Source organism: Nicotiana sylvestris, chromosome 12, assembly GCF_000393655.2.
Source record: "Nicotiana sylvestris chromosome 12, ASM39365v2, whole genome shotgun sequence".
Lineage (NCBI taxonomy): Eukaryota > Viridiplantae > Streptophyta > Magnoliopsida > Solanales > Solanaceae > Nicotiana > Nicotiana sylvestris.
The window spans coordinates 159,144,995-159,172,035 of record NC_091068.1 but is presented as its reverse complement, the minus strand read 5'-3'; the positions used below and the strand labels follow the sequence as shown (position 1 = coordinate 159,172,035).

The window sequence follows — 27,041 nt, the reverse complement described above, 5'->3', positions numbered from 1 at the left end:
ATATCACTTAATCATAGTTACGTTAAAAAATATTTATGCAAGATATATGTTTCTTATCCATTGGCTTGGTGTAAGCACCGTCGCGAGTAAATTTTTGCCAAATTTTGAATCTCATTATTCTTCTCCGTTAGTAAAAACTTCATTCAGTTCAGTTTAGGATTTTGGTACACATGATAAAAAGAATTACGCAATTAGTAGAATTAGTTGTAAGGGTTTATTTGACTAAATTATTCTCTAGCTCTCCTCAAGAGAGAAATTTCTTTTAGGAAGTTGTAAAGACCATTTATTAGAGAATTAATGCTATCTTGATTTCTTAAACTGATACTTATTATAAACCAAATTTAAAAGACTAAATAAATACTTAAAAGGCGACGAAGGGGACACTTCAAGTCGAAACATGCACAGACGAAGGCACAGGACGACTAGTTCATTGCTCGACCTCTCAAGCCTTATCCAGGATGACCAATGAAGGGACTAGATAGACTGGAACTGGGGTTGGAACGCCAGCCAACGCCCGAAAAAATATGTAAATTTCTCCAAGTGTATGAACAAAGCAGAAATGCATGAAGTTTATTCCTATTTCTCCAAATATATACAACCAAGGCAACGTTGCCTTAAAAAGTTCACAACGTCGACAAATACCGCACCAAATATAGGTTATATTCGACCTCGTTCGAATTAACACCTAGCTGGCCCTTGTCCATAACTGCCCCTCGTCCATAATTAAATATAGGTTATATTCGACCTCGTTCGAATTAACACATAACTGACCCTCGACCATAACTAAATATAGGTTATATTCAACCTCATTCGAATTAACACCTAACTGGCCCTCAACCATAACTAAATATAGGTTTTATTCGACCTAGTTCGAATTAACACTTAACTGGCCCTCGGTCATAACTAAATATAGGTTATATTACCTCGTTTAAATTAACACCTAAGTGGACCTCGGCCATAACTAAATATAGGTTATATTCGACCTCGTTCGAATTAACACCTAATTGGCCCTCAGCCATAACTAAATATAGGTTATATTCGACCTCGTTCGAATTAACATCTAACTGGCCCTCGGTCATAACTAAATATAGGTTATATTCGACCTTATTCGAATTAACACCTAACTATCCTCCGGCCACAACTGGCCCTCGACCATAACTAAAATTAGGTTATACTCGACCTCGTTCGAGTTAACACCTAATTGGCCCTCGGCCATAGTTCAACATGATATGTTCGACCTCATTCGAACTATCTACCAGCCCTCAGCCACAGTTTAACATGATACGTTCGTTCTCGCTCGAACTAGCATCTACTGGCCCTCGGTCTCTAACTTAGGTTTTGCTTCAACCTTATTCGAGCTAAGCGACTACGGCTAAGAAAATAAAGGCAACCAAGCGACAAAATCAAAAAGCATACAAGTACGAACCAGAATCAGGTACAAGTAATAAACTTACATTTCATACTTAGAATGTTTTTACAAAGGCTCGTAAAAACGCCTACAAAAACGTACACGTTTACAGAAAAAGAAAAGAAAAAAAACTACTAGTCACCGCCAGGCCCAGCAGTGCCATCGGCTTGCCCACCTGGGCCATCTCCATCTGCTCCCTCGCCATTACCACCGTCCCCAGGGTACGCATCCTCGTACCAGGCATCCTCATTCAATTTGGTCCACATCTGCGTCCTCCTCATCGTCACCAGCCTCCGGTGTAGCTGGATCATAACCACAAGCGAGCCATGCTCCATGTGCCTTAACACGAGCATCTTTGAAGACGGCTTCTGAAACTGTACCCGCCCTCATCAGATCTCTAAATATATCCAGGTGGGCCTCAACGTGAATCCACTCCTCGTACAAGTCTCGAGGGACATAAGGAAAATTAGAAGTGTGGGAAGAGGTCGGTCGAGTCAGCAATTGGGTCTTCTCAGCCTCAAGAGCGGCGACTCGGTCACAAAGGCCAGAAGCCTCTTTCTCCAATTCTCCAATTCTCCAATCCACTCATCGAGCCGTTTTTCCTTAAGCATGGTTGTCTCCAAGGCACTCTCTTGCTCGGAATAAAGATTGTGGATCATGATCTCCAAAGCCTCCCCCTTCCTCATGGCCCCCAATCGAGTAGACTCAGCCTTCTCAAGATCCTCTACCTTCTCGGCGACCTCGCAACACAAAGCATCTGCTTTGTTCGAGATCGGCACGCAATGAGACCACCTAGGCTTGGAGATCTCCACATTGGGCTTCGACCCCTTTGCTGACCTCGAGCTCTTCTTCTTTGGTTCTCAATATCCCATCGAGGACACTGCATTTCTCGATGAACTTCACCAACTTGTCATCTTTTTGCTTCCGCTCGTCTTGAAGGGCCTGCAAATTGTCGTCCTCACCAAACCGCCTGCAAATTTCTCGGTACTTTCCACGATACTCACGGTATTTTCACTGTAACTTCATAAAAATAGCCTTGCGCCTCGCCTCTCTTCGAGCACTTTCAATTTCCAAAATCACGGTCTGCAATCACAAAAAAAAAATTCAAATACAAGAACGTCTCCGCTGACAAAAGCAAAGCACTAAGATAAAAAAATCTGAATAAAGCAGATAAGAAAGAGGTCTTGAAAAACTTACCCTGAGAGCGAGGCCAGCTATGCTCCTCGATAAGGTGGCGTCGTCCAACTCCACAAGGGTTACACTCTCCACGTCGAAACAGAGGGATCAAGATTAGGGACTACATTCTCTATGTTTTTTAATAAATCATGTTCCATAGGGATCGCGATGGTCGGCATGGATCCATCCAGTCTTACCTCGAGATGGGTAAAACTCTCCTCCATCATCCTCATCGCATCAGCATCGAGATCAGAACCCGCCTTGTAGCCATCCTCGCCAACGACTTTACCTCTCCCATCGGCTGACGAAAGAGCATCATTAACCGGCTGCAAGGTCGACGGCCCGTCCTGCCACAAACTATCAGAAGCCTCAGTGGCCGACCCTTCAGCTCCTACCGTCGTAAAGGGAAGAGGTATGCCCTCAACAGCCTCCGTCGATATCAGAATGTCAGATGCCAACTCGACGTCATCTTCAACTATTATGGTCGTCGTCTCGTGGATGATGAATCATCCATTGCTGAATCTACTGCCCGGGCAACCCCATCACCACCATCTACCGACCTTCTCTTATGGGGCACCAAATTTTTATCGCTTAGCGGCGCTTCCTCCTCCTCGTCTACAAGATGATATAAAGAGGAAGCCAAAAGCCTAGCTGAAAAAACATTTGTAGGGGGAGAAAAAGCCGACGCCGAAGACCGAATAGATCTGGCCGCACGAGCAGGGAACAGAAATGGAAATGGAAGGGTGAGCAAGCCCAACCTCGGTTGTAGAAGGAATAGACATCGAAAAAGAGGCATCTTTCCTCTTACAGAATAAATGAGGGGGAGATTCCGGCCTCTTCTAAAGTCCTCGGCCTGAAAAAGGAAGAACCAAAAAAGGTTCATTATCAGTGAAAGCAAACTAAAAGAAATAGGCGACCAGGAGGCAAAAAAATAAAAGAGAATGGACTAACTCACCGGTTAGGGAAGGAGCAGGGCCGAACTTCTTAAAAAGCCCGGCCATTCATGAATTCCGACAATATAAGGAAGAAGCCGGCCAACCTAATCAGAAATATCCCCTACCAAAGGAGGAGGCGCAATCCTCGCTACATAAGAGAGGGGCGAAAGATTAGAACACTAGTTTGAGCAAATACAACAAAATACCTCGAGAAAAATTACACTTACGAGTGTGGTTCCAAGTTTCGGGGTAAATGTCCGCATTATCCACCACGTCTTCGATTCTGACAAAGAAGAAGTTATGCCAGAACTAACGCTTCGCCTTGTCGTCCATCTTTACTACTAGACACTTACTCCCATGATGGCGTCATCCCTCTAAAAAAACTAGGGGCGAAGAGATACATCAAATGCCGAATCGTGATCTCGACCCTGACCAATTCTGCGAACTTTGCAAGCATCCTGATGAGCTTGTAGATGTATGGTGAAAGCTGAGCCGGGCAAATGCCATAGAAACGGCAAAACTCCTCGGCCAATGGGAGAAGGTGGAGAGTGTAACTAACATAGAAAGGGTAGGCATAGAATGCGTAGTACCCAGGGCATTGGACCTGCACCATATCCTGCCCTGCAAGGACCAACTCGAAGCGAGCAGGAATATCAAATTTTGCCCTAAACTCTAGTAAGTCAGCCTCCTTCATCGCCGACTCAGAGACCTCGAGCTCAGCTACAAGCGTCTTTGAGAAGTCACACATGATTTTCTCGCTATGAGGAACTATCTCCTCAACCGCAGGGAAGTCCTCATCCTCAACGTCAACAGAGACACCCACACCCCTTACATGAGGAGGAAAAACCGTCGCTAAGGGGACCGAGTATTTTTCCTTGTTAGGACTAGAAGACACATTAGCCATAGTTCCACGAAAGAAAGGATATTCAACTTGAAGAAAAGTAAAAGCAACTGAAATCTGCGGAACCGATAAAGGAGACAAATAATGGGGGAAGAAGGAGATGCAGGGATTCGATACAAATAATGCGTAAAGTATGAATGAATACACCCACACCCCTATTTATAAGAATTCAAGCGTCACAACCGTGAAATCATGCCATTATTACCCAGCACTGGTACTGAAACGGCAGATGCATGGGAAACGATGCAAAACATTGGGAAAACATGCCATAATGACGCATGACATCATTCTGAAGTAGGAACGATATGTCCCTGAAATTTGCGGCTCACGAAATTTCACTTTGTCATCTCGTCTAAAACGCCACTACTCGACTTGCTCGTCCAATTTTGCCAACTACAATAAACAGAATTCGCTCGTCAAGGTCGTCTGAGGCCGGCCTTAATAAGCAGAGGGACTAACTGTATAGGTCGAGATTTGTCTTAGTACTTGGGGCAAAGTAATATCGAGAAAAGAGTCAGCCGAGGTCGACCAGGAAATAATGAGGCTCGTGGTCGAGATGCTAACGAGGATCGAGGTCGATCAATGCAGAAAGAGCTGTAACAGCTAGTTTATTAGAATAGGATATTAAAGAAAATAATCTATTGAATATTCTCTGCACTTGTACTATCAGAATTTGTTGGGGGTATGTCCCATACAAATTGGAAAAAAGAGAATGACTAGGGGCATGTAATATCATTTGATAAGAAGAGATCTCTAATAAAGATTCTATAAGAGAAAGATACAAGGACTATTTTTTATCAAGATTCTTGTTCATATTATTCCACACCTTTCCATCAGATCCGAGAATATTTCGAATGTTCTAGGATTTGTCTATCACTCATCATTGTCAGGAGGAACAATCATCTAGTTCATCATTTCTTGGGTGAACCACTTTCTCTTATTTACTTAAATATCATTTATTATTATATATTGCTAGTTATCTCTCCATTATTGCCCACATCTCTTGGAATATTTAATGAATGCTACTGCCAACTCCCCATTAGATCTATCTAACGTTAACCCTATTTTTAGAACCCTTATTTAGAGCTATTATCATTAACTAGGTTTAATCCTTCAATATACAAGTATAATCGTTTTAACCGAAAGTTAACATATTTTTGGTCAAACAGGAGGGAGTAGTGGTTAGACCGGTTTATGTATACAGATTTTTCATCATTGGCATTAATTATTATTTCAATATTTTCTAATATTGTATACTTTATTTGAATTCAAGTGAAATATCAAAATACTAGTTGCAGGTGTATTTCAAATACATACCGATTTCCATTAGATCAGAAAATCTTCAACTTTCACAAACTCTTTTTCTTTTAAAATGAAGTGCCACAAACTTTTTCTAACTTCGGCTCAAATATGGTCTGAATGCCTACTTCGTTCTTGCTATTTCAAGATGTTGAAGATTTCCCATAATCATAGTGTTTGGGCAGCTTGTGAGTATCTAGACTAATTTTACGTGATATTTACTATATTGTATTAGCACAGATACTTGGTAACACTATAATCAAAGCTTGGATGGTCTTGTTGGATAGATAAGAAGAAATCATCTAGTGTTTTTGCCTCCGCTATCTATCAATGGACTAATTTCACGGGGTATTTACTACCTCGTATCAGTACACGTACTTGGTAACTTTGTCCACCAAACTTTGAACAAATGAAAAAAATTCTCATTTTTGCCCTCACTGGAATTTGAACTAAAGACCCCATGTTAAAGTATCATGCTCTTATATATTCAATGTGATATGTTATGTATCTGTTTTTCGGAAGACTCATTAACCTTTTAGCTCTTCAACCAGTGAAAGAATCCAAACATTCGATTCATATGAAAATAGTGAAGTGATTGCTAGAGAAGCCAATTGTCAGTTTAAACCGTCTTTTATAGCTTGTTTGGCCAAGCTTCTCAAGAGGCCAAAAATGCTTTTTTTTTCTTCCCAAAAGCACTTTTTCCCCTAATTTGAGGTGGTTGGCCAAGTTTTTTTGAGGAAAAAAAATGCTTTTGGGAAGAAGCAAAAGCAGTTTATGAGAAGTAGAAAAAAGTAACTTCTTCCCAAAAGCAGAAGCAAAAGCAGTTTTGACTTTTCTTCCTACCAAAAATGCCCTTAACAAAATGTTTACCCTAAAATTCGAGTAACAATTAAACTTATATTGTGGTTTTAAGGATATGCGATTTAATCCAATACCAATTGATAAACAAGGAATTAAATAGATAAATTAAAGAATAAAATAGATCAAACCAGTGTGTAAGCTAAATCTCGACCTCGATCTGTGATAATCTCGAGGTATGATAATGGGAATAATAAATGATAAAACAACTCTAATGAACAATAAGTGAAATAGCAAGAGAGTAATGTGCGTATATTTTCTTATCAGTTGACAATTCATCCTACAAATGAATAGGATCCCCCTTTATATAATAGGGGAATCATAAATAAGGTACACTTCTAATTATAGTAGGAAATCATATTTGACAATTGTTTAACCGCCAAAGAACAATCCATTTCGAAATTCACGCCGTGATCTCCGGCCCGTTGCGAATATCCCGCTCTTTCCGTTACTGAATCATAACGGCATCATCTCGAAGCATGCCTTCTTCTGACCCGGTAAGTGATATCGACCTCGACCTTGGAAAGGAACATCGACCCCGAGCTCGACGTCCTGGTCTTCCGACGTGCTATCATTTTTTCCATCGAAGAACGAAATCGGGTAGCCCCGATTTCCACCATATATACAAAATATAGTAGTATATACCAAAATAACTGTTAAACCTAATACTTTGGATATTAATGTATAAATATTTCTTCTTATTTTTAGGATAGTTTTCTAATATATAGTGACTTTAGGGGTGAATGCTTTTATATTTGTTAAATGATTTTTAATATATTTAACTTATATTAAAAGAATTAAGTACTTTTTAATTTTATTTTCATATTTTACTTAAATAAAATGAAAAGATTTAATTATTGCATGTGATAACAAATTTTTGAGATTATTTATTTATAATATTAATATTAAATAAATCTATTCATGTCCTTATTCGTAATTTGATACTTAAAAGGACTTTCTGAAAAGCTTGGCCAAACACAAATTATTGTTCAAAAGTGCTTTTCAGAGTAATTAGCCAAACACAAACTGTTTTTCTCCAAAAGTACTTTTTTCAAAAGCACTTCTCAAAATAAGTTAATTTCTCCTGCTTGGCCAAACAGGCTATAAGTCTCAGCCAAACCTAGAAAGGTAGAAAACAAATACTCAGGCAGATGATTAATTAATGAGTATTTTAAGTTTATGAACTGGCCCTTGAAATTAGAAAAGGATTGCATGCCTGAACAAAATGAGAGGGGGAAATCACATGTCTATTCAGATGAATGTCAAAAATACAATATCATTGCTCTTTCATTTTCTCTTGTATGGACAAAGTACACTTCACATGTTCATATACAACTCTTGAACTTTTGAATGCAAAAACCAACTAACCCCAAGAAACATATTTCCAATACAAACTTAACTATACATATATAATCCCCCCCAAAAAGGAAAACGACTGTTTTACAGGGGTCAAGAATTTGTCCTAAGAGCGAAAGCCATATAATCAATATGGCTGAGGATTTAGTATCAATGGTTTGATATCTGCATGTCTGATATTTCTTTGAACGTATGTCTATTTGTACGATATCAGCTAGTTAAACATCAAGTCCCGTTCGTTCCAACTCCAACTTAGAAGCCACGAGACTGTCAGATTCCTTGGGAGAAGATGTTTCCACTAATTCAGGGACTTGATCGAGCAAACGATTGATTGCATCAGGAAACTCACCCTTGGCCCGGTTGGTCTTACCCCCAACCACCACCGATGTTCCATCTTGTAAGGCCCATAGCTTTTGAAAAGTTACAATTCATATAGAAACATGTCAAACTAATGAGATTTGTAAAATTTACTGTCTCAAAGTTGTTAATGGTTTGGCAGGATTTTACCTGTGTATGAGATAAATAACTGATGCAAGTTGTAAGCATTAGAGCACCGAAACCAGCATAGACAACAGGTACTCCTGGATCAGTCTGTAAAAACACGGTTCAAATGAAATGACAATTGGAGACAGAACATGAAAACAATTAGATTTCAGTGTTGATAGGATTCATCTCATTTACCTTTAGATCAAGGCCACTACTGCCAATCGCATCAACAATAACAATTTTTGTTCCGTCAATCTCAATTGGAAGCTTGGAATTAGGTCGTCTGACTCCCGCAAATTTTCCTTGTTTATCATAAAGAATAACTGACTGCAAATCACGTGCTAGCATTGATCTGAATTATGATCCGCCAAAAGGACAAAAGAAAAATCAGAATATTGGCATAACAAGAACTCTTAAGACATAAGCTAGTCAGCAAGTTGAAGATTTGTATCGTCAACTCTTACACTTTGTGCGCCCTATTAAGAAAAACAAGCAACTCAAACATCCATTTATCTAGATAGTGTGGTAGTTAAATAACATACATTCCCTTAACATTGGGCGAATCACCATCTTCGACTGGTAGGAAAGTACCAAAGAGCTTCTTGTCACCCCCATTCATTTGCAGTGGTGCCATAGCCAAATTAAAAGGACCTTCACCATCCTTCAGTACTTGTAGCGCTGATATACTCCAATCTGTTTGGTATATAGTGATTCCCCCGTACCTTAAGGGATCATTGACACTTATAGTCTTCCTCATTACTTCCTTTCCATTAAGGTCATATAGTGAAAGATCAGTATGGAACTGTGAGACCTACAACACATATTAAAGACAAGAGGAAAAGAAGGGCCTCAGCAGTTTGTAGTAAGGGAAACACGGTTGTTTCTCATAATCTGATTTTGCATACCTCCTTATAAATTAATAAATAAAAGAAAGAAAAAAAATCTGATTTTTCGCACTGAAGGATGTGACCTAGTGGTCAATGAAGTGGGTTGAGAACCATGAGGTCTCAGGTTCAAATTCCAGCAGCGGCAAAAACACTAGGCAATTTCTTCCCATCTGTCCAAGCCTTGGTGGACAAAGTTACCCGGTACCTGTTGCTGGTGAGAAGTAACAGGTATCCCGACGGTATTAGTCAAGGTGCACCCCGCAAGCTGGCTCATATGCCATGGTTATCAATTAATAAAATGATTTTGCGTACCTCCCCACTGTCATAGTAGTCCATGGAGAATCGATTGACATGAATCTCTGTACTGAAAGCATCGGAAGGAGTGGATAGAAACCCAGATGGTGAAAGTACATCACCCGCGACAAAATTTAAACCTTGTGGAACAGTTACAGCCCCTCGAAAGCTCCCGGTTGCACTAAGTGTTCCTCCAGACATTACAAGCAGCAGTGATAAATGGACGCCAATTGGAGCGAATCTACCTGCCAACCCTTTAAATGCATACAGAGCTGGCCCTTTCGAGAATACCTGCAGATACCGAGATTGCTACAGGTTAATCTGAAAGTTATAAAGTCATATTCCGAAGAAAGTAAGAAGCTAAAAGAATAACGCCAATAAAGCTAGCAGATCTATGATTCAGCATAACACCAATAATCAATCTTTGAGCAAACCAAAACCCCGTATTGTCCTTCCTGTTTATTGGATAACATGAAAAAACAATCACTTTCCAAAATAGTAGGACTAATAGAAAAAAAGAATATGCACTCTGTTTTAACCTCTATAGAGTGTTGCAGGCATATAGTAATACATACAAGAAAATTCTTTGAGAAAAATTCTCATCTCTCTTAAGAAAGTCGAAGTGCTTAGCAGCCTTATAGACAACATTTTTAGTTCTCTCTCATGTACCCGAACATCCCTCTGATTTGTAGAAATAATATCTAGAGTTGCTCATTCCTGTGACAAACCCTTATAATCTTGACATTTCTACTACTAAACCAAAGAAAGAAAACAAAACTAAAAGTAAACTAGGAGAAATGCTATGTTTATACCTCAAATCCATCTCCCATCAGTATAACACCCAAGTCTTTAACTGATGCCCTAGGCAGAGTGTCTGCATATTCTTGCTTACGGATTGTCTCTGCTGAGTTTAAGAAAGACCATCTGCAGATTTAATCAATTACTTTTAGCCCCGGTTTTGCTTAAAGACCCCAAAAAGAAGAAAAAATCACATTTAGGTGAAATCAAAAGCAGACCTTCTTGCTACCTTCACTAGGGGAATCTGTGTTGTGTATGTGCAAGCCATCAATGATGCTCCCAGTAGAGTCAATGTTCCTAAGAATACCGGTGATGAGAACATATGATCAAAGCCGAGGGTGAGAACCCATCTCCAAGAGAAAAAACCCAGGAAAGGATGATCGTCGGGAAACTTTTGAAAGTAGTAATCAGGTGCCTCGCCTTGGTCAATGAACGTTCCTTCAGGGAAACAAATAGAAACGAAACAAAATCCACTGTTAGTCAGAATACTTGAAATCTGAGAGAAACAAATAATAGGAAAAAGTGATCAGGATGTGTGACTTAAGACGGAACAAAAAGTTTATAGTAAAATTTAACATTTGAATAAGAACGCTTACTGGACAAGAATTTCACCGCACTACATCATCCACAGCTACTCAATCTATCACTCATAACTTAACAAAGACTAAATTTTCTGGTTTCATGCTATATTTAAGATGAAAAAAACTAATTATAATGCTAAGATTTCGAGGAAAAAGCTCATAGTCATGCCAAGATGGAAGGCATAGGAATCTCTCTTCCTTATATAATATTAAGTGAAATGGACCTGGAATATCACAAGAGCAAGATATCTTTTGTGGATTTTGTAGTGAAGATGAGATAGGATGAAAACTCCAAAATGAAATCCCATAATTCAGAATATGAATGTGCCTATACTGCATGTTCTGCAGCATATGTGCGCAACCAGAACAGCTACTGCCCAAATAATCTAAGTTGCTCGGACACGGGTATGGTTGTCCGACACGGGTGCGGATCTAGAGGTCGGATCCTTTGAGATGTAAATTCTAAGATTCGGGCATACGGATCCTAGTACGGATACGGGTGCGGGGATTCGGCTAAAAATAATTCAAAAAAATAAAAATATAAAAAATACATCTAAATTATGAGAAATTTTGTGAAATACTTAAGTATGTATTGTAAAGTGTGGATTTCATTTTTATTCTCAAGTTGTAGATAAGTAAAGGATTAATTTCTTAGATAATATATGCTATTTTCTTCAAATTTACCCTAATTTTGGTTCTTATTTTTGGGGAAACAAATTGTATCTCGTCTCGAATTTTCCATCCATCGTGGTCAAAGTACCCAAAATTGTTTGACTAAATCCGATACGGATCCCATACCCACAGCCATACTAGTGTCGTGTCGACACGGGTGCGGCACCTAAACTGCCATGTCGGAGCAACTTAGCAAATAATTAAGGATAAAAATGCAACGCCAAAAGCAAGAAATAATGAGCAAAATTAGCTACAACAAAAGCTTATACATGGGAACACATGTGTTATTATATAAATCATAAAGGACAATAAATGCAATAGGGTAAATTTTCTACAGATCAGCATTATCACGTCATTATCATCTGTGCCTCTATCAAAATATGCATATAGAACACATCGGCGTATCCAATGAACACGTTGTGGGTTCATCTGAACCCATAACCATTGGCTTAGACCATGTATATGTCTTAAGAGATTCACTATATATGTACAAATAGTAGATGTTGAACCCACTAAATTAGATGCAAGTATATAATTACGCATTCGAACCCATAAAATTCAAATTTTGGATCCGCCTATGAATTAGCACATATGCATGAAAATACACTACATTTATCAACCAATCAATTACGCCTCAAATCCGAACTAGTTGAGGGTGGCTATATGAATCCTCTACATCTATTCCGCTTTGTCGGGCACATTTGACTAAATTTTACTAGTAAATAAATTGTCTTTTAAGGCAAATAAGGAAACTGACATGTAAGTCTTTACCAGTATCATAACTTATCTAGGCATTAACTGCAACTCAATAAACTATCAGAAATTTTCACACCTAAATTTGCAGATATGTAACTAAATAAAGAAGCATTTCAGTTTAAGTCTCAGCTGAAATTGTACCTAAGGCCATTAACCCAGCAACAGCAAACATCTCAGCAATAGCCAAAGGCAAATTGGACAAAATTCCCAAAACTTTTCTAGGCAATTTCTTGAACAGTCCTGAACCAGAAACACTATTTTTCTGCTCCATTTTCTTTTCACCATTTCCTATAGACCCTTCTTCTGCTTCAATAATTGGCGGCGCACTATCAGAATCAGGCACTGTAATCTGACCAGAAACGCTTTTTTCATTGTTGGTTTTAGTTCCTTTAACTGTTTTGACTTTGAGCTTACATGTAAGAGTAAAGGAAAAAGTGCGGCCACCTTTGTTGTTGTACACACCAAGAATTCGAGAATTGTGGATAAGGGGATAGGGTTTGAGATTCAAGGGATGAATTTGGTTTTGTATATGTGACATTGTTGGTTTAGTTGAAATCTTTAGAGTCTCCATTGAAATTGTGAAGAGATTAGAGGTTTGGTTCAGTCCATATGTATGGAGGTGTAACGATCGGGTTAGTTAGTTTATTTTATCCACAAAGGTATGCTTCAACCGTAGTTATATTAGATATTTTTCTAGTTTTTATGCGATCCTATTTTATTTTTGGTCCGATAAAAAAAGAATGATCTCTTTTTTATTTTAAAAATAATTTAGCTTAAATTTATAATTCTAATCTTAATGAGAAGCTTTTATAACTATACAAATATTTTAGACCCCTTTTTGACTTGTTTAGGACCATAAATTTCGAAAAACTTCATTTTTTCTTAAACTTCGTGCCCAGTCAAATAGGTTCACATAAATTACAACGAGGGAGTAAGAGAAATGTATATTTTTAACTATTCCAAATATAACAGCCAATAAAATATTTACTATAATTTATGTACATATGTGTTGTATATATTTGCTACACTGCCTTGTTCTATCTTCTTGTGCCGAGGATCTATCAGAGACAGTAGGGGTAAGGTCTGCGTACACACTACCCTTCTCAGACCCTACTTGTGTGATTTTCGTAGGTTATTATTGTTGTTATTGTGTTGTATATATATTTTTAGCGAATGTAATTAGTTTCGACCGACCAATCAATTTGGTATTTTGGCCAAAACTAACACCAGTCAAAGATTACGGGGAATAATTTTCCATGGTTTATTGGTTTTTTTATTTGTACGTAATTATTATTTAGATGAAATATATATATATATTTCTAATTATGATTTTATATTTGTTTGAAGACATTTTAACTTATGAAATATGTAATTTATAGTACTTCTATGTAGTTTTTAAATAAAAAATTATGAACTCGACATCTGAAGTTATTTAAATCCCATTAGGCAACAAGTCATGTTTGTAAGGATAAAATGAAGTTATTTAGAAGATTAAGCAATTTCTAAAAAGAGAAATATGTCATTAGTTTTTGTCTGACTAATAAAAAGGAAAAGGAAATGACTATCGAAGATAACATAACGAACAGAATATTCAAATATAATATTTCCCTGAATTTCTCTAATTATAAAATACAGTTAGGTCGTACCAACAAAATTAGTAGAAAAAAAAAGAAATAAAGAAAAAGTTATCTTTAATCCCTATGCGTTGAAATTCTATAAATGCAAGGAGAAATTTTTTTATCCTTAATATTTTTGGTTTTGGAAAGGTTTTAGTGGAAAAGAAATGTCTTTCCGAACTATTTTCTACTTAGGTTTAATGTTTTTGGGAATCTGCTAAAACACTCATTGACATTTTTGTTAAAAGCAAGTAATTAAGTTTTGGAAATTTAGCCAAAACCTAATTATAACCGAACGCCATTTAAGTTTTCCAATTACTCTCTATGTCTATGGTCCAATTTACTTGTCATATTAATCTTTTACACATATTTTAAAAATATTATTAATAAATAAATTTATTTGACTACTTTATTCTTTAATCTTTCACCACACTAATCTCTCTCCAATAGATGCTTACTAATTTAAGGATAGAAATATTAATTCTTTTTTAGTTTTCTAACCTGATATATTTTGGGACAATACTTTGACAAATATGACAAGTAAATAGGACCGGTATAAAAAGTTATCCGATAAATCTTTCTTTTGTCTTCATCACCGCCTCACCAAAAGTTAGCTAATATTTTTTTCTAACTGGTCAAGAACTGCCAGGTTCTAGGGAGGCTACTCTTCTTTTTTGTCAATCGAGCCGCTTTCCCTCATTCTACTCATGCAGCCCTTTTCACGAACATGTACAATTGATGCCACAAAGATAGTCAACTCTATTATTATCAAAGAAATAAGGAAAGGGGCGACCATTTTGCACCAGATATTCAAAGGTGTGGAAAGAGCAGCCGTGAGAAACGAAAAACCATTAAAAAATGACGATTGTTCGTGAAGGATTCTACAGAAATATCCTAGGCAGAGTTAGTGAGCCGTGTAATAGGCGACCATTTAGCGCGGTTCGGGGTGCACTTGAGTCAGCCGCCGGTGCCCGACATCGCCTTCGACCCCCATCCGATTTTTGGGCCAATTTCCCCTTCGTACCACCAAAAAATGAAATTCTTGTCGAATCCGAGTTTGCTGCTCCAACCATTACCAAACCAATACCTATTCCGTTTAGTACTTCAGGTGCTTATATTGTGTATAATGTTAATCTCGTAGCGGATCAATTTCAACGAGCCTTTCAAGCTAGTACTATTAGTAATCGACTCTATAGCTTCTTCAGGACCAGAGCTTAGAAACTGGTAAGACTCCTTTTGTGTAGCTTTACCTGTTATAACAGGTCATTTACCATATTCTGCAAGTTACCAGTCCTATGCTTGCTTTAAAACTTACACGTAATTGGATCTTCAAAAACTTGATAAAGTTTCTTAACACTGTATATAAGTGAAACTCATAGTTAAATAGGTGCAGAACAGTTTGAAACTGAAACTCCACCAGATTTTATTGGACAAAAATATGGAGCTAATTATGGTGCAATAAGGAATAAATACCTAAGCCTAACACTGAATACACTGAAAGATAACTGTGCACACTGGGGCCACTGCTTTTGCTAGACATACATAAGTCTACTACTCTAAGATATACACACATGATTAACAATTCTACATCTTAATTTCATCTCTAACACTTGGAATGAAAAAAGGGCAGCCCGGTGCTATGCGCGGGGTCCAGGAAAGGGCCGGACCACAATGGTCTATTGTACGCAGCCTTACCCTGCATTTCTGCAAGAGGTTACTTCCACGGCTCGAATCCGCTGACCTCGCCAGCAACTTTACGGTTACGCCAAGGCTCCCCTTCTAACACTTGGAATGAAACTCTACAAAATTAAAGAAACAACTAAGAGGAAACCGATAATCAAGAGAAACATCTTGATTAAGAACTTTGTCCCATCTACATGAGTTGAATGATGAAAACCATGAGCATAACCCCCATGAACTGAACTCGAAAACAGGTATGGAACTCCTGTAGTTGCACCGTATACAGTAGCATCATGAAATCCTTGCACATGAAAGTTAAAAAAAGCCGGAATAGCTCCAAATAAAGAAGATAATGTCAAATTCCCAAACCACGCACTTGCCATTGGCATGAATCCCCCCATCGGATCTAACTCGTCATGCTGGAAATAGTTCATATCTAGTGGTGGAGCTGTTTGTGGTCTTGGCCCGAATACTGGACGGTTAGGGATGTTCGTCCTAGGACGTACACGTGACCTTGGGTCAGAGCTTGCCTTACCTCGGCCATATATTGGAACCAACTTCTGCTCTTCTATGAGAGCCTTACAAACAGGGCATTCGTGAGAATGTGAATGAACTTGCAACCATTCACAAAGACAAGGCCAACAATAAAGGTGGCCGCAAAGAGTCACAATAGGATCTTGAGCTATTTCAAAGCAGATATTGCATTCAAAATCGCCATGCTCACAATTCATATCAGCTGAATACATAGCATCCACTGATTCACCAGTTTGGTGATCCATATATGCACAACCTTTGAATCAAGAAACCTGTCATATCACAACATAATTGCATTATTATGAGGAAAAAGGCTTGAATGTGTCAATTTGATTATCTAGTGACACATAAGGGGAGCCTTGGCGTAACTAGTAAAGTTGTTGCCATGTGACCAGGAGGTACGGGTTCGAGCCGTGGAAATAGCCTCTTGTAGAAATGCAGGGTAAGGCTGCGCACAATAGACCCTTGCGGTCCGGCCCTTACCCGGACCCTGCACATAGCGGGAGCTTAGTGCACCGGGCGACCCTTTTTAGTGACACAAGATGCAAGTAATCACAATAGAGAGTGGATAAGGAGAGGGGTAAACAAAGAGGAAATACAAAGTTATGAACCAAACAGAGAGTAGACAAATACTGCAGCCTGTTATGTCAAGAAATATTCAAAACAGAGAACAAAGAATAAAGTAAAACTCCCATCTTACAACAATAACAAGTTAACAACTACACCTCAATCCCATGCTAGTTGGCTATATGAATCCACAATATCATAAATCATAAATGCTCTATGTGGGTCCATAATATTTCAATCTGTACTTAAGAATTATCTAACACTGGGGTTCTCTAACGTACTTATTAGTTAAATCGCTATTACACAAAGAGCCTTCTATTAAGTCTTTATTATAGATCTTAATCATACAGACGTGTTAAGACTCACTAAGTGGTTGTGAAGTAAAAAAACAAACAAATCTAATGATTAAGATTCAGACTTTAAAAACAAACACACTTAATGTGTGAGATCTGAATGATTAAGATTCAAACTTCCATTAAGTGCAAATAAATGAGGCCTAATAAGCACTAGTTCTAGTTGGTATCACCAATATCAATATTCAACTTCCGTTGTTTTTCTATCTTTTGCCAGATTTTCCTGGATTCCGAGATATTCTGAATCTTTTAAGATAACTTCAATTCTCCCTCCTAACATGGACAGCCGACAGGTCCTAAAACGTCTAATATATAACACATTCTCCTCCTGTATTATCTTCCTCCACCATTTTTGCATTTCGCCCTGACAGTATTGCAAGACTAAAAAAGGAACAGGAAGGAAATGAATCTTCAATACTCTCAAGAAATTTCAAAAGGGAAAAAGACAACCTACAGATTTTCCTTTCTGCATCTAAGCAGAAGAGCTTGCACACATAAATTTGTTCAGTTACGATATTCATCATGGAGAAGGAGATCTCACTTCTTCAGGGTGCAATGCCCTCTCACTAAGTGATTGCTCTATGCGAGAAAACACAAAATCAACTGTTGAAAATCGTCTAGGGTAATTGCTGCAAACTCATAGGATCATTATCGACACTTGGATCTGATTCTTAGTATCAATCAATGCCTCAATCCCGAAGTAGTTGGGTTCAGCAAATATATATCCACTATATTTCCCCTGTTCAAACCTATTCTATTCCAGTAACACAGAGAGAGTCAAATCACTCGATAACACAAGAGAACGAATTGGGAGACCTATATTAACAACAACAGTTTTGGATTGATTGAATCAATAAGATCAAACTTCTAGCACAGAATTCAAACATAAACTCACAACATCAAGCCAAAGACCATAATTCAACCATAAACTCACTATATCCTCCCCCCCCCCCGGTTGGGGGAGCCAGAATTTTCAGTATGGAGTGTCAAAATATAAAGATGTAAACTTGTGAAAAAGCCTAGGGGACTCAATATATAGTATATACTGTAGTATATATATACATAAAAAAGGAATCTTTTACCTAGCTACCTAGGTACACCGTGTGATTTCTCAGCTAAGGGGTGTCAAGTGACACCCCTTCGAATAAACCAAAAGCCCCCCCCCCCCCCAAAACCAACCTGCCCCAGACCAATTTCTCTTCTTGACAGCTTTACTAGGAACCAACAGAAGCATGAAATTATACAAAGATAGAAACTTTATCACAAGAAATACATAATATAGTTAGTTACGAATCAAGTACTCACCTAAAATTGGATTAAAAGAAGAACATAAATAGATCCAACCACAGATCACATAATAACAACAGCAACAACTACCTTTTTATCTCAAACTATACTAATTGGAGTCAACTACATAAATCTCCCACACCCATTTTGCTTTATTTTAACCCATTTATTTCCATCATGTACAGATCACATAACAAGATCAAATAATAAAATAATACATGCATGGAATTAAAAGAGAAAAAGATTAAGAACCCACCTAAAATTAAGGGACAGAAGATGAGAATCTTGAGGGAGCTGGAGAAAAAGGATATATTTTGAGTGATCTGCAAAAGAAAAGAAAGAAAAGGAAAACAAGAATGGATGATAGTATTATTATCTAATATGGCAGCTAATTAACAAACACAGAACAGAAGTAAGGGGATTTTCTCTCCTTTACTGTAGTGCCGGTTGGTGGATGGATCTTAATGTCAAAGTCTGTTAAGTTCTAATTTTTTCACTAACACTGACTTTTTTCAAATGTTATGGAGTAATAAATTTTTACTTTAAGTTATTGTATATTATAGTACTAGATTTTATATAATTTTTAAATATGTTAATTTATTTTAATGATAATAACGTCCAAAAATTAAATATAATAATCCTTGTGCTCTAAACATTTAAAGAGGCATATAAGTTTTAATCAGTTAATAATTTTCTTATCTGATTAATTTATACTACTGTAATATTTTTTTAATGTTTACTTGGGCTCACGTGTGCATGAATGAATAATACAAGTGGATGTATCAACATAAAAAATGTGGAGCATTTTCGTGTAGTCACTCTCAAAGCGTGATAAAAGACAACGAGGGACTTGATTAGTGACCAGAGATAATTTTATGTCATTACTCTAAAAAAAGAAATTCTTTCATTTTGCTTCTACAATGTGACGACAAAACCAAGTACTAACTAAAAAACACACTGAAAAGTCCAAAACAAAAATGGTGACAACAAAAAATCTAATCAACCAATCAATAAAAGCATCTTAGCTGCTTATGCTATCAATTACCTTGTGATATATCCCTACATTTAAAGGGCAGCACAATGCACTAAGCTCCTGCTATACGCGGGATTCAGAAAAGGACCAGACCACAAATTTAAAGGGCAGCACAATATACTAAGCTCCCGCTACACGCGGGATCCGAAAATGGACCGGACCACAAAGGTTTATTGTACACAGTCTTACCATGCATGTATATATCCATACATTTAAGCGTAAAAATTGCACGGGGCGCAAGCTCCCGCTACACGCGGGATCCGAAAATGGACCGGACCACAAAGGTTTATTGTACACAGTCTTACCATGCATGTATATATCCATACATTTAAGCGTAAAAATTGCACGGGGCGCCCTATTTGGTCGCCCTCATTTAACCTATACCCATTTTTTTAAACTTTAAATTTGTACCCACTTTTAAAATAACTTCAGCCTCTTTCTCCTCCTTCGTTTTCTTCTTCTTCTTCTTCTTCTTCTTCTTCTTCTTCTTCTTCTTCTTCTTCTTCTTCTTTCTTCTGCTGTTGTTGGTGCTGTTATGAATATACAGTAATATGCTTAAATGTTTTGTCTCCACAAAAACACAACAGCAAAACTAGGAGCATGCAAGGATAAGTTATGAACTAGACGAGATCTATAGAGTTTTAGCATTTGATGTATAAACTCAAAACCGTAGATGGTCCATGGAACAAAAGCAACTTTGTTGGGTACATTTAAAAGGTTATATATAGATTCACAGACTAATTCCGTTACTCTAGCACCTAAAATATAATAAAGAGCATCGGCAGATGAATCTTGCTTGATTATATTTTCAGAACCACTTTGAGCTGCAAAGTGCTAAATGAATTTTCTAACAGAAAGACTGTTACTTAGAAAACTGATCACTATGACTTATACGAACACTATTCAATCACATAGATATCTTAAAACTTTCATTTTTTATAAAAACTTCAGCACTAAATAAGCTGAAGTTTCTACAAATGAACTAAATAACTTCAACATCTCTGCTGAAGTTTTTGAAAAAGCTTATCCAGGACAAAAAAGCTCCAGCTTATTTATTGCTGAAGTTTTTATAAATGAACTAAATAATTTCAGCATCTTCTGCTGTAGTTTTTGAAAAAGCTTATCCATGACAAAAAAACTTCAACACTAAATGCTTAAGTTCAGCAAATAGAGAACAAAACTTCAGCACTAGAATGCTTAAGTTCAGCAATTACAAGCAAAAACAAGTTCCTCAAATAGAGAACAAAACTTCATCACTAGAATGCTTAAGTTCAGCAAATAGAGAACAAAACTTCAGCACTAGAATGCTTAAGTTCAGCACACTTGGTCTACTTCAGGCTCAGCTACTAGAATGTTGAAGTTTTGCATGATTGTCTTTGCTACTTCAGCCCCGTATGCTGAAGTACCGCAAAAAAGTGGGTACGTTTGCAATTTTTTTTGCAAAGCGGACACAAGTTAAAACGTGACTCAAAAAGCGAGTATAAATGCAAATGCTCCATTTAAGCAAAGGAGAAATGTTCGATGTGTCCATTGTCCATTGTCACATTTCTTACAGTAATTTGTGACAAAATGTAAAAGGACGAATATAAACATACACAAAAACATATATAAATAAAACCTTTTGCTAGTATACTAGTAATTATTTCAACCTAGACAATGTAGATGGAAAAATCCTAGCTGCATTTGAACAACTAAGCTAACCTCTCTTGAGAAACTATGTACAAAACCACTGAAAGTCTTAAATACCTCTCAAGAAACTTTTCTAGGAAAATCAATTTCGAAACTCATAAGAGCCGTAGAAATGCAAAATGTAAGACTCAGTATGTAGAGGTTTTATGAGTGGTAAAGAGTGAATAGATCTATTCTCTAAGGAAAACCATTGCAATTATGAAATATCGTTGGGCTGAGCATCACTCTTCATCTTCAGAATCAGAAGTGTCAACTTGCTGTCTTGGACCTTCAATTGCACTGCTCACATTCCTTCGCTCAGGGCGAATAAAATCTGAAGCAAACTGGTTTGCTGATAAGAAATAAAGAAGAATAATGAAACATTTAACTGAAAAGGAAAGGGGGGGGGGGTGAATTGGCACATAAATATGTAAATGAACACCATATACTTATTTTTGTCAAGACACTTAACCAAAAGGACATTATTAATGATAAAAAGTATGTAACGATTAAGTAACATGAGATACATGAAGGGGAACGACTGATATCTAACACCCGAAATAGCAGCAAGTCACAAGTGTATGATGGCTACCTGATACGAAGGTCTTCATCAGAAGTGCCCTCACGAACTGTATTTCAGCTTGATGCAAGCTAACAAACTTGGACTGCAAGGGCAGGAATAATGCAAGGTTAAATGACAATGCAAAATTAGCTGCTTGCGAGTTGCACCTTAAATAGATAATTAGCTTAAGCAAATTAAAGAGCCAGCCAGGTTGTGGATACTGGATACTGATATAAGATCCAAAAGCCAACTAATATATCGAACTGCTACAGACCAGGGTGTAGATGACTTAAGATCTATGTGAAGTAAAAATAACTAGAAAATGGAATCCAACCCTTCGATCAGAAGGCATCCGATGACATCACACCTCATCAACCAAACATGAATCAAGAGAGTTATGCCTTCTTCTAACGTATAACTCGGAGACACAAGATCCCTGCCCTTTGCTCCCCAACCCCCACGAAAAGAAGGGAAAGAAACCAACGAGAGCCAAAACAGTAAGAAAGTAAAAAAGCAAGAAAATAAAAATAAAAAAGGGAAATAGGAAGATCAAGTCTATAATTACCATTTGAGCATAAAAAAATCCAACTACTTGGTCCAGTCTGGCCTGATGCTTCAAGAGGAAAGGACGAAGATGATTCATATAAAGTTGCCTTGCCCCCTGTCAGTAGCAAACAGAAGTTCAAACCATTTAGATACTCACAATGTTCGCCAATTAAATTGTTCTACCAGATCTGGCATTCATGGATGAAATGCTGAAATGCATCCATAATTTGTGTAACATCAACATTGACGGGCGAAATCAGAAAGGTAAAACAAGAGAAGAGGCACTAAGTTCTGAATAAAGGTTTAAAGGGAGGAGACTAAGATTTAACAGTAGTTGTAAGACAAGTGACCACAAGAGTTTACTATAACAGAGTGAGAATGCACCAGCCTTCCAGATAGAGAGAGGGTAAGAGGAACTCCACTACATATACAGAAGATCAATGCAGTATAATTGTCTAAAGAACTTTGCACGTCAAATAAAGACATATTGAGAACACATCTGGTTGTTCAGGAGAAATATCCTGAACGATCCTATAATTATGCACGATCCCTTAAACAGGAGAACTTAAGAAAACAAAATTAGAGCCAGAGGGGGATGAATATAAAACAACACAAGCAATAAAAAGAGAACAATTTCTTTAGCTTACATCAGTAGTAGGGAGTTGAAGCCAAACAAGAAATGCAAACTTCATGTGGTAATACAATGGAAACCTGACAAAATTGGAACGAGAAAAACATAAGCAGACTAAATTAGCAGAAGCATTAAAATGGTTTAAAAGTACAATGAGTGGAACAAGAGCTATACCAGTAGAGAATCTTATCAGTCAATAACTCAACAATACTGAAAGACCCATAAGCTGCAAGAAACAGAAACTTCTTTCAGTTCTAAGAAGAAAGAATGTCCAAGAAAATGCAACAAAATTATCCCGTAACCCTAGGGTACATGAAGAGCAACTATCAAAGAGAGACTGAACATTATAATACAAACATACAGTCTGAGCAGGAATGCTATGCTGATCCACATAAAAGAAATTCAAACATCTCTTGCTCCTCAGTGTCATTGCAATATTAATCATTTTTTATGTGGTTTACAGGTAAAATTCAATAGCTTCTTTAAAATAGTAATAGTAATTACTCACGACTTGCAACACAAATCTTTTTTCTATAAGAAAGATACGTGCAACACAAAATCAATTCTAATGTTCTACAGGCAACTATATTAAGATGCTTAAATATGCCTTCTCTCGGGGTCTCTCCAGAAAAACATATTTTATGTTGAATTGATGCTACCGTTTTTTCAGCCTGCATCTAAATTCAACAACTTCTGTACTAGAAGTATTATATCAATTAACGAGGGGATATATGTAATGGTTTTGCCTAGAAAGTGGAAATACTGCTTGCCACAAAATTAAATAGCGTATTAAGAGATTTAAAATCAACGGAGAAAAGCATTAAGAAAATTAAGCAGTACAAACCTGCCCAATACAGAAGCCACTTTTTCTGCTCATTTTCATCTCTTCCCTCAATTGCCTTAAATGTGGAATAAACAGGTAAAACAACCCCCACAGAACAGCTGTAGATGTCACATAATAAAATGCATCATCAATAACAGAAGCAATCTTCTCTAATCTTCCCAAATAAGAATCATATTTTTACCAGAAACACAAATTTTCATAATCATAAGCAATAATTCTAGTGAATAAAATTAAATAGCAGCTCACCATGCTGTCCGCACAACTATATTAGAACCCAGTGGAGAAAGAAGCAGTCTCAATCCAACCTGCATTGAATGGAATTTGCATTCATATAATTGATATATTCTAAGAAACGGGAGAAAACACCAAAAACAATTCAATTTCTTTTGCTGAAGTAAGAGCAGCAATAAGAATAGGGTATAAGTGAGAAGTCGCAGCAATTTATAAACTAAGTAAAACTATGAAGGCACATATATCCTTGTCACAAAGCCAATGTACAACAAGAATAGAGTGTAGATTCCACTCAAATAATCCATCCTTGACTTAGAGAACTAATTTACAATGCAATCAACTAAGTGCAAAGAGATGCCAAAGATCAAAATGCAAATATGTGCCTACAGTTTAGACAGGAATTGATGTTACAATGATTTCAGAAAACATACGTCGATACAAAGTCCTTGGATGTGTTAATGTTTAAAAAGAAGTATAATGCTCCCTTAACCATCTCATTACAAAAAAAAAAAACCTAAATGAACAAGAACAGAATAAAACCCTTCCCTAGCTCATGGTGACCTATCGATCATTCTAACCCCCTATTCAGTGTTAGGTAATCCACCTCTGATGAGACACTTGAGACAAAGCATTAGTTCTTTATGATTTAACCAAACTGTATTTTCAGATCTAAAATCGAGGAGAATATAAAACAACTATGCAAGCTTTTTCTCTGCTCCTTTTTTGTTTGGAAAATTATCGACACCATCTTATTTAATAAGGAATCATCTACGCAATGTGTGTTTCACAAAATAAATCTAGCTCCAAGCTTAGATAAAGGATAAGTGTTGTTGTAGGCTAATGATCAACATAATAAAATAGTCTAACTATGAAGTATCCTATGAATACTAAATTGGACTTGAATAGTGCCAAATGAATACCTCATATAGCTGTGCACTGAAGCATAGTTGGTTGATAGACTGATTGATTAAAGGAATTGTCTGCACTAGTTATTATACAGCAGCATATATAATTGAAAGCTGATCATCTTCCTACACTGTCTAGTTGAATAGCATCAATCGTTTCTTCATCCCAGATTTGAGAAATATTTATTGCTAAGGCTGCTTTTGGTCATCCGAAAATCATGACGCGCCTCCATCGTCACAACCACCATAAGTGATTCCAATTTCAAACCACCAAGCATCAACCAACTGTCGGTCACTACCGCACGAACCACTGAATCCCCTTAGTGAAAATCCTAGCTCCGCCATCCGAAGTACTCTTGAGTCTTAAAAAATCCTTTCTTTTCACCACTATTTACTACTATACCGACACTGGAGCATCCACAATCAACACTTGTAAGAATCGTCTATATCTATTCCGTTCTAATTGGGCTCTCATGTGACAAATTCATTCATCATATACATAGTTAGACTATTTTTCCCTACAGCTCTCCTAAATTTTGCCACAATATAATAAAAATCAAAGGAAAATCGAAGATTGCAAATCAATAAAAATATCCATGTCAAGAAATAAAAGAAAAAATCAGAAACTCAAGCGCAAAAATAAATAAATATTGCATAAGAAGCGTATCAAAAGTGTAAACAAACCTCGGGATCCATCTAGTTAAATCGATCAATTCTCGAGCAGTCGCTAGTTGTCCAGTAACGAATTGGCGCAACGTAACTTCTTGTGGAAGAAATAAGAAGTGTTTAACGGAGGTTTTTGCGTTCGGCGTTCGACTCACCGGAAGATATCAGTTTTCAACTTATCTTATATCCTATTAAATTAAATTAAAATTGAGAATTTCGCAGTGAAAAGTTTAAGAGTTAATTCCCCAAATGGTCATTCAACCATGAACTTACCTAATAAAATCATTTTTCTTTGTGTTAGGACTATTCACTTGTTTCTCCAAAAGTCATAACCATCATAAAAGCCACCTTTTATAAGAAAAGATAATTTTATTCATATTAATAAATACATAATGTTAAAATTGGCATAAAATTATTAGATAATTTGTTTGAGTTATATAAACTTATAATAAAAATTAGTCTTACGATACGCGCGTTGCACGTGTACTCCATCTCAATGAGTATAAAAAATTTAAAACTTACATAAAAATATATTATAAAGTAAAACATTAAAGAACTCCGAATTTTTTAAAATAGTAATTGTTGATCGTTGATTATATTTAGCTAACTTAATATAATAAAGAAAAAAACTCTGTGATAGAACTTCTCAATCTTCACAATACAAAATGAAAAGGACAAGAATATGAGAACATAAATTTTTCTACCATCAATGATGCCTTTAACCAAACACCCTAAAGTTGAATGCTGGCTATTCCTAAATATATTTGTTACATGAAGGTGTAAGACGCAAAAAAAAGTAGATCACATTTTCTCTACACAAAAATGTGGAGAAAGAACAAAGACAGAAGAGGACACATTTGGCTTATTTTATTCTCCATTAAAATAAACATACAGACCCATCTTTTAAAGGTAAAAAAACAAAAGATATTTCGCTAAGGGTCACCTATTCAAGGAATGTAAAATTTAAAAAATTTATAAATATTACTCTCTCCTCAATTTAGATGATATAGTTTGACTTGACACAAAGTTTAAAGAAGAAACAAATAAGAAGACTTTTGAAACATATGGTTCTAAAAGCTTAAGGGGAAAAAACTTTGTGGAGCCATGATATTTGTGTGGCTATAAAAGTTTCTCAATAAGAGTAAAGTAGGTAAAATAAAAAGTTTAAAATTGAATTGTTTCTAAATATAGAAATGTGTCATTCTTTTTGGAATAGATTAATAAGAAAAATGTGTCATTTGAATTGAAACGAAGTGAGTATTAAATAATTTATTTGAGTTATATGATAAAAATTTAATAATTTTTTAAAATTGTCAAATATTAATTATAAATAAACAGCAAAGTAGAGAATGATGTTGCTAAGCATGAAAACAATCTAGATAATTTTGAAAGCTCAGAACGTAGTACAAAATGAAGTTGAGTATTCTAAACAGGTCAACTATATAAAAAAAAATAGTGACAAACCAAATTTGTAGCTAAATAATACAAATAAGCCGCTAATTACATATTAT

The 27,041-nt window shown here is 36.6% G+C and overlaps 3 protein-coding genes across 3 annotated transcripts; all 3 read right to left on the bottom strand.

Annotated features, from left to right (window-relative positions):
* Nucleotides 1-7,827: 7,827 nt before the first annotated feature.
* Nucleotides 7,828-13,050, bottom strand: LOC104242668 (cytochrome c biogenesis protein CCS1, chloroplastic). Its single transcript, XM_009797737.2, has 8 exons — nt 12,549-13,050; nt 10,617-10,836; nt 10,413-10,524; nt 9,619-9,891; nt 8,962-9,230; nt 8,615-8,771; nt 8,441-8,524; nt 7,828-8,343 (listed from the first exon to the last, which is right to left on the bottom strand). The coding sequence occupies exons 1-8, from the start codon at nt 12,976-12,978 to the stop codon at nt 8,152-8,154; spliced, it is 1,737 nt and encodes a 578-aa protein (XP_009796039.1). The 5' UTR covers nt 12,979-13,050; the 3' UTR covers nt 7,828-8,151.
* A 2,339-nt stretch (nt 13,051-15,389) lies between these two features.
* Nucleotides 15,390-18,831, bottom strand: LOC104242667 (uncharacterized). The gene is made up of 2 exons (XM_009797736.2): nt 18,701-18,831; nt 15,390-16,509 (listed from the first exon to the last, which is right to left on the bottom strand). Exon 2 carries the CDS (start codon nt 16,480-16,482, stop codon nt 15,823-15,825), a length of 660 nt encoding a protein of 219 aa, XP_009796038.1. The 5' UTR covers nt 16,483-16,509; nt 18,701-18,831; the 3' UTR covers nt 15,390-15,822.
* Nucleotides 18,832-21,063: 2,232 nt separating this feature from the next.
* LOC104242666 (HVA22-like protein k) lies at nt 21,064-25,781 on the bottom strand. The gene is made up of 8 exons (XM_009797735.2): nt 25,549-25,781; nt 23,975-24,033; nt 23,729-23,826; nt 23,059-23,110; nt 22,901-22,964; nt 22,273-22,368; nt 21,738-21,810; nt 21,064-21,497 (listed from the first exon to the last, which is right to left on the bottom strand). Exons 1-8 carry the CDS (start codon nt 25,558-25,560, stop codon nt 21,388-21,390), a joined length of 564 nt encoding a protein of 187 aa, XP_009796037.1. The 5' UTR covers nt 25,561-25,781; the 3' UTR covers nt 21,064-21,387.
* Nucleotides 25,782-27,041: the final 1,260 nt, after the last annotated feature.